The sequence below is a fragment of the Neopsephotus bourkii genome, unplaced genomic scaffold (assembly GCF_033783945.1).
Source record: "Neopsephotus bourkii isolate Nb327-2 ecotype Australia unplaced genomic scaffold, CSIRO-AGI_Nbou_v1 NB_168, whole genome shotgun sequence".
Lineage (NCBI taxonomy): Eukaryota > Metazoa > Chordata > Aves > Psittaciformes > Psittacidae > Neopsephotus > Neopsephotus bourkii.
In genome coordinates, this window is record NW_026900684.1 from 18,299,473 (window position 1) to 18,307,929 (window position 8,457).

An 8,457-nucleotide genomic window follows, 5' to 3' on the forward strand; every position below is an offset into this window, starting at 1 on the left:
GTATTAAATGTCCATATTGCCACCCTAATACCAAGTAATTTTAGCAAGTTCCATTTACGAGCCTTAAAAAAGCCCCCAAACACACACACTCAAAGGGATGCACACAGTACAAGGTAACCAGAAACTGCAGGCAACGGGACAGCTTTAAGGTGGCAACACAAAGCTTCAGCCTCTCTTCCACCCTCCACGGTTGAGTTTACCCCTTTGTTCCTGTATCTTCCTGGGCCAGATCTTCCCTCATGAGCCCAGCTCTGTGCTGGCTACTCCAGTTCTCCCCAAGGACTGGCTCTCACATCTAAACCCCAACTGCACAGTCCCAGAGCAGCCATTCACACTGCACACCACACTCTTCCTCTGGTAATTTCTCTGCACTCTCCAATACAACAGAATGTTTATTTCCTGTTTCCCAAATCTGTTGTTTAAATTGGAGCCACAGGCACCAAGCAAAAGGACCTCAGGTGCTTACCACATAACACACAGCTTAATGTGAAGGAAAATCTCTAAAATTCCCTACTGGTAAATAGACTGTGCTTCTGTATCATGTACAGCAAGTCACACCACTCAAGGCTGTCACTTCAACAGCACAGAAATCAGCTTTGGCTGGTAAACTAAATCATCACCACTAGAGCTACAGAACCACACTAGCTTCCACAAGTCCAGCAACTGGTGTGTTCTCCTCCTGAATCACAGGGCCCTGTTCAGGTTTATGTTGCCACCCAGATCATCCCTGTCCAGTGCTCACAGTGTTCTGAAGTCTTGCCCCACTGTCTGATTACACTGCAGTACTCTGCTGAAGCCAGAGCCTTCAGGAGAGCATGACCACAGCCTCAAAACATCCGTAGCATCTACTTTGAAAGTCAGGGAAAAGGACTCCACCCTCAAATGAGGAAAATAAAAGGCTGCCAAATGCCAGCATCACGCTCTGTAACAAGCAAGTGTTGCTCTACTGCCATTGTGGTAAAATAACCCCAACAGCTCCATGCAATTTAACTACAAAGCACAATTAGATACCTGACATCAGCCTTTCACCAAGTGGCAGCTCAGATTTTGGAGCTACTTCTGAGCCCTTCTGACAAAACCAGTCCCACCTGCTCCTGCCTCACCTTGCATGGCCAACCTGACAGCATGACACACCACGGGATCTTCTGCCTTTCCATCTCCTGACTCCACGCTGGCCACCAAAGAAGTTTATGCTCTCAAAGCTTCCCAAATAGCTTTGCAGCATCCTTTCAGGCAGGAGCTGCTGGGCTTACATACAGTACCTTTGTCCATGACTGTCTCTCTGTTGTCACACTCTTATTCTGTGAAAACCCAGATCATCGTGTCTTGTCTGTGACAGCATTCTGCCAGCTTTCTGCAGTGGACACAAGCTCCAGCTTTCCTATGTCTGCATCCATACAGGCAACTTCATAGGGCACGAATAAAGGAAAACCACTGGTCAAACAATCCCCCCTGCCTCAAATACTGAAAGTATTCCATGTTGCACAGCAGGACGCCTTGTACAGACCCCAGCCTGGAAGAACCCAGAGTGGCCCAGCCTCAGCCCAGCACAGGGCAAGAGGAGACAGCAGCAGAGCAGTAGCAGGTGCACAGGAAGGCAAACTTGGAAAATCCAGTCACGTTTTTCCAAACAAAGCACACATCTACTATCAGACAGATGGCAAATCGCCTCCACCCCCAGACCCAAGTCACTTAATAGTTTATGGGACATGAATAACCTGAAAGCCCTTCAGTCCAGGCGCCAAAAGGACATCACATACAAAACCACAGTGTTTCATAATGCCAGTGACAACCTGGTCAAGGTCTCATCATGTTGGAGTGGTGAACCATTCTTGTTGGGTCTCTCCAAGCACAAATACGCCTTTCTTAGCCCAGCAGGGATACTTTTATTCATATATAGTGCAAATGTAAATGAGAAAAAAAGAAAATCTACACACTACCCATCAGCTGAGTAGATTGCTCCAGCCTCAAAGCACACAGATTCCAGCTCAGATGCCAATTCAGTCACTACTTCACCCAGCTACAAAACCATTTCAAACACAGAAACTTCCTTAAAAGGACCCTATCAAGGCATTTTTATATCCCTTTTATTCACTGTTTGCAATAAACCCTCAGAGGACTGAATCCAGAATCTCAATTCTTACTAACCATTTCTATACACACTAGCTTGTTCTTAGAGAATTTCTGTATTATGAATGGAAGTTACAGAGCATGTGCATGCAGGACAGAAAGGGAAGGAGAGGAAAAGCAAGGATTAATCCTTAACTCACCAGCAACCAACCCCCTCTTTGAAGGGGATTCTAATGAAAATTTCGGATGACCAAAGAATGCCCCATCGGTTTCATGAATGATGACACGGATTGTGCAGCCAGCCACACAGCCACCCTGCACTTCCATTTCTGAACACAAATCTGGCAGTGTCTCCACAGAAATATTTCCCTTATTAAGGTCAACACACTGCAAAGCAGTTCTTCAGTGCAGTCCTAAAAAGACCACAGCCCTATTTAAGAATTAGCAGTGTTGTAATTGCCAGGGATTTCCGCTGGAAGAGCTTGAAAAGAAACACAGACATCTCCCTCACTATATATTTTCATAACATTAGACCCATCGCTTTCCTACACCCTGTCAAAAGTGATGCCAAGCACAATTCACTTGCATGAGAGCAAGCTTGGCAGCATGACTTTAAACATGCATACCTCCTGATCAACAAAATCAGGAGGAAAAAAACGTCTTCAGCTTCTCAACTGCCATTTAGGGACTTTTAAACAGCCTTTTATTCAGGGCAGATACACAGCAAAGAATATTTTAGGTTAAATGCAGATTTTAACCAAGACAAATCACAGTTCACATTTTTCATACAATCCAGATCACAGCTGGGGTAGAATTAAGAATCATCCAAGAAGACAAGCAAGATTCTTGATAAATTGCAGCCTTTAATCACTCTTCAGCACTTCCACAGATTAAATCTGCCTTTGAAACATGTCTGTCTTCTCAATGTACTCTCTCCCCAGCTAGACTTACATAGTATTTGTGTCAAGAAAATCATCCCCTGCCCTGAGGCAGGGCCACTTGGGATACTAAGCCCTGTGTCCTTGGCAGCAAGGCCTGGCTTCTTCCCTGGAGAATGCTGGGAACACTGACACCCCCTTTCCACAGGCAGCATCACTCAGGGGTGTTCTGAGCCCTTGCTCCTTCCATGCCCAACCACGCACTGCTTACTTATGACTCTGCTTCCCAGCACATCCAGCCTGGCTCCGAGCTGACAGCAATCCTTTCCCGTGTCTGAGGAAATACATGCACCACAGCCTTTCAGTTTCTATGTCCCCCTTACACTTCCTCTGCCTGTCACTGGTCAGCAAAGATACCAATCGCCTGCACAGTTCACCTCCTGTTTGTATTTTACTTTTAAAGCATCATCTGCTCACAAGGGAAAAATAAGGGTCAGCCACAAAACACTTACATACACATACTCCTCCCATTCCCCCCCACTCTCTCCCCCCCAAAAAAGAAAGAAAAAAGGAGATATACAACTGCAGACCTGAATTATTCACAAACCTAAACCTTCAGCAGCCACCCATCACACCTGCACACAGTCTGCTGCCCTGGTTAATTTTGGTGGGGCTTTTCTGTTTCTTGTAGGGGTTCTTATGGTGGTGAGTTTGGGGTTTTTAGTTTTCACAGGGTTTTCTGGAAGGCAGATCACATTACTCCAAGCACCAAGTCAGCAGCAAGACCCAGCATGTGGATACCAGTCAGTAACTCAGGCAGCATGGGTTCACCACCCCCCAGTCCACTGGATCTTACATAAGCTAGCACAGTTAGAGGGAGACACAACTAACGGAGCCAGGATTCAGGCTGGAAACAGCATCTCCTTACTCTCAGCTAAAAAACCCCAAATTGGACCACCCCCCCCCCCCAAGCAGCAACAATAAAACAAATGAAAAGCCAACCCTCAAAACACACCTTACAATTCACATTTGCCTATGAACCAATTCAGTACCACTGCTTGTTTTAATCCAAATCACACTCTAGTTCCCCTCCAATTTCAGGCTACCCGTAAATAAAGAATGTTCCAACATACTTCTAACATAGATATATGTGTGTGTGTGTAAAGAAAATGTGCATTTCTAGAGAGCTGCTTGCAATCCAGAGTATGTTTTGAGTCCATGCAGACCTACACAATGGAGCACATTTCCTAAGGCCCCCCCAGAGTGGGTGCAGGGAGGTCACTGCTAAGGAGGCAGTACCTGCATATACACAAAGTAAACCGGATGCTGCTGGAAAACACCAGCAGTAAAATCAAGCTTTAAAAAGCACCATGACTAGTCACACTCCAGAGGACAGAGACTGTGGGTTTTTTGTTAGATGAAGGGAACAGAGGAAGGAAAAGAACTGCTTTTAAGAATAGCTCCAGAAGGTGTAGTCTGGGAATCCTTTCTAGGTGAGACACTTAAACAAAGAACATGGAGTATCCCTCTCTCTTGAGGGAGGAAAGCTTCCTGCAAGACAGGACTCAGATATGAGAAAAGGCATTTTATACTGGGCTATGGAGACCAACACACCCATTGTCTTCCAGGAGGAGCTTTTCTGCATTCAGAGGGCCTGCAGCAGCACAAGCCAGGTTTTGGGGTTAAGGATTGAAGGGGGAAGAAGGGGACACTTGCAGTCCTTTAAGCATCCCTATCTATGTTTACAAATAGCCCCAAAGAAGGGGGAGCTGCGGGGTAAAGGGAATTAGGACCAAAAAAAAAAACAAACCACAACCTAGTGCTATTCAAAGGAATCAGAACAAGGAGAAAGACAGATAAGGGCCTTTTCAACAATGGCACTGTGAATGTCCAGGGCCAAACCCCAAAAAGCAGAGAGAAAAGGCATGGACAAATGGCATGTAACATCCCCCTGCTCTCAGAATAGGGTTATTTTAAGCCTGTCTCCTTGGAGCTACCCTAATATTTTCTCCCATGACTCAAGTCACCAGGGAAGGGAGTTAGAGCAAAGGAAAAGAGAAAAAGAAAAGAGACAGAGCTAAGACCAACATGATAAGACTTTCTTCTACAAGGGACAAAGCCCCAGGAGGGCTGGAAGGCAAGCTGGGCTCTGCCTTACCTGGAAAAGTGTGTGGGTTGGGTGACCCTCTTTTAAGGCACTTTGAACAAAGGACGTGCACAGTGTAGTACAGGCCTGGCCATTCCTGGAGCAGGACATTCAGTTCTTCCACTAAAGGGGTAATAGCTTGCCAGGCTGTCCAGATATTTGGTAGGGATGCATGACTAGCGATAGATAGAGTATCTGGCTGCAGAGTTCCCCTGGCAGGCCGGTAACTCACCACCACGGGCACCTTTCCCCGGTAGGCATAGATCTGATATTTGCCATCCGACCGCTGAACCACGTGGCTGTTAATTTGGACACTGTAGCGTGCAAACAAGCCAGGTGGGAAAATGAATGGAAAGCTATATTCTATCTGCAGCTGCTCGACCACGAAGGACTGTCCGCTCAGACTGGCGCCGTTGATCCATGCCTCTGCATGGGGCACCTCGTTTTTCACGTAACAGGGAAACTTGTACCAAGCGGCTGCCCCATTTAAGGGCTTGCATTTGGGTTTGTTGACACAGTAACAGAGCCCCATCTTCTCCAGCAGCTCCAGGATGAGCTGCAGATCCTCCCGGCTCTGGATGTGGGGCTTAAGAAGGAGACGGATAACATGGGCAGGCAGGAGGCCGTGCAGCAAGAAGCCCTCCACGTAATGATGGAGCTGAGTGGCCCTCAGTTCATCTATCTGGGTGTCGCTGAGCAGTTTTTGGAGCAGCACGGCAGCATCCCGCTGGCAGAAGACGTTGAGGATGTCAATGAGCCGTGGCAGGTTGTGGAACACATACTCCCGCAAGGTGAGGTGCTCCTCAAAGTAGAGCAGCTTCCCACTCTCGTGCAGGTAGGAGAGTGCACTTTGGAGTCGATCCTCTGTCAGGCCTGCCTGCAAGCCCAACCGGGCAGAGTCCCACCAGCTAAGCCACAGTTGCTGAGCTTGTGGCTGGAAGTGCAGCTCCTCCAGCACTTGCCAGGATTTGGGCAACACACGGTGCAGGTTGGGGAAGATATCCCGATGCTCAGCCACTGAGAGGAGCTTGTCCCGCAGGCGATGTACCTGGCAGCGGTCCCGGCAGCTGAAAGGCAGCACTGGAGAGAGGATTTGAGGGCGGTGGGTGAGCAAGTACTGAAACTGGGCTTTCTTCCGACGCAAGTTCTTGTCCGAGACCCCGTAAAAGGCAGCGTGCGGGCTGGAGCAGCGCAGGTCAAAGTCCTGTCCCAGAGCCTCATCCACCTGCTGGACCAAGCTCTGGAGTCCCTCAGCATCCCTCTTCTCCTGCTGAGCAATCTGGTGATGGATGTCCAGGCACTTCTCTTCCAACTCCCGCTCCGCACAGAGGTCAGCATGGGTTCCCACCATGCACACCACGGCATGGGGCACCTTGGAACCAAGCCAGTGTAAGAAATAGCCTACAGAGGGGTAAAAGTGCTGAGGGACGTAGGCACTCAAATTCACCACCAGCACATACAGGGCTCCAGGAGACAGGAAGAAAGACTGGATAACATCATAGCTTGGGTCCCCCGCCAGCTCATACACAATGAATGTCAGGCCCCTCTCTGCATCTGCTGTCCAGTCCATCACCTCAATGCCCTTGCTGCCTCCTGACAGCCCCAGTCCTGATGGTGGTTGGAGGGCAGTGGGTGGCAGCGATGGTGCAGGGCACGGTATTTCCCCTTTCACTCGGTGAACGGGCATGTGAGAAGGGATGTCCTGTCGCTCAACGGGGAGATGTTCCAGCTGCTGCGTGACAGGTACCCCCGCTGAGGAAGCATCCTGAGGCTCCGGGAAGGGGCAACACCCAACTGGCAATGTGCCATTGTCCTGCTGCCCAGGGCACCCCCTGAGCTGGGGGCTCCCTGCTTCCAGACTTCCCACTTCCTCCCTCTGCCCATCCTCCTCCATGAGGCATCGTCTCAGCAAGGTCTTTCCTGCATCTTTTAGGCCCATAAGGACCAGCTTGAGGCGGGGTTTGAGTGCAGGCTGAGAGTGGGCCAGCTCCTGCTGATAGGCTGCAATGTAAGGGATGCCTTTCATGCACACCTCATAGGGGGGCTGGATGAGGGGGTTGTCTTTGATCTTCCACAGGGTGACTCGGGAAAGCTGCCCGAAGCCCTCAGGAAGGATGGCAATCTGATTGCCTTGCAGGACCAGCTCCTCCAGGCTGTGGAGGAGCACGATGGAGTCAGGCAGGTAGCGGATGTGGTTATTGTCCAGCCAGAGCGTGCGGAGGTGGTGGAGCTGACAAAGACCAGGAGGCAGCACGGTGAGCTGGTTGCGGCTCAGGTAGAGCTCCTCCAGGCTGGGGAGAGCCAAGATGTCAGCAGGGAACTCCCCCAGCAGATTGGAGGAGAGGTTCAGCATCTTGAGCCGCTGCAGGTTGCCGAAGCCAGCGGGCAGCGCCTGCAGCCGGTTGCCATCCAGCATGAGGCTCTCGAGGGCACTCAGCTGGCAGAGGCCCTCGGGCAGGTTCACCAGCCCAGTGCCACTCAGCCAGAGGATCTTGAGGCGTCGGAGGGCAGCGATGCCCTCGGGCAGGGCTCCGAGGTGGCGGTTGCCAGAGCAGTCGAGCTCCTCTAGGGCGGCCAGCTCCAGCAGCGGGGCAGGGAAGGAGGGCAGCAGGTTGTGGTCGACGTCGAGGGTGCGGAGGTGCTGCAGGCGGCCCAGGCCCTCGGGCAGGTGGCGCAGGCGGTTGAAGCTGAGGTCAAGCTCCTCGAGGCGGCCCAGCTCAGAGAGGCGGGGAGGCAGGCCCGGGCCCTCGGCGCCCAGCTCGTTGTGGCTGAGGCTGAGTTTGCGCAGGCTCCGCAACTCTGCCAGCGCCCCGCCGTCCCCCAAGCCCCGCAGTCGGTTGTGGCTGAGGTCGAGCTCGGCCAGGCGGCCCAGGTGGCGGAGGGCGGCGGCGGGCAGGCGGCCCAGCCGGTTACGCCGCAAGCTCAGCACCCGCAGCCCGCTCAGGGCGGCGCCCACCTCCTCAGGCAGCTCCTCCAGCCCCCGCCCGCTCAGGTTCAGCGCCTCCAGCTCCCCCAGGGCCGCCGCCGAGGTCAGGCGGCGGGGCACGGCGGCGGCGGGGGGCGCTGGCGGCCCCCCCGGCGGCCCCGCGTCCGGCTCGGGCTCCGGCTCGGGCTCGGGCTCGCCGGGGCCGCCCCGCAGCTTCCGTGCGCGAAGGGCGGCGTCGCGCCACAGCTGCACCGCCTTCGGGGGCTCCGTCTGCGCCATGGCCGGGGGAGCGGGCCCCCGCCCCGCCCGACCCTACCTGCCGCCGCCGCCGCTGCTGCTCGCCATGGGCGCGGCCGCCAACCGCCGCGGCGGGCTCGGGGCTCCCCGCAGCTCCGAACCGGCACTACCCGCCGCGGCGCCCCGCGCACGTAGCCGTA

The 8,457-nt window shown here is 52.6% G+C and overlaps 1 protein-coding gene across 2 annotated transcripts in view; it reads right to left on the reverse strand.

The window, feature by feature from the left end:
* MFHAS1 (multifunctional ROCO family signaling regulator 1) overlaps positions 1-8,457 on the reverse strand; it is a 33,166-nt gene extending 24,709 nt beyond the window's left edge. For both annotated transcript variants that reach the window (XR_009728574.1, XM_061374125.1), the window contains exon 1: positions 5,107-8,457. Coding sequence is in view for 1 of the 2 variants with exons in the window: in XM_061374125.1 (XP_061230109.1) it covers positions 5,107-8,299 (3,193 nt within the window). In the remaining variant the exon portion in view is untranslated. The remainder of the gene's footprint in view (positions 1-5,106) is intronic.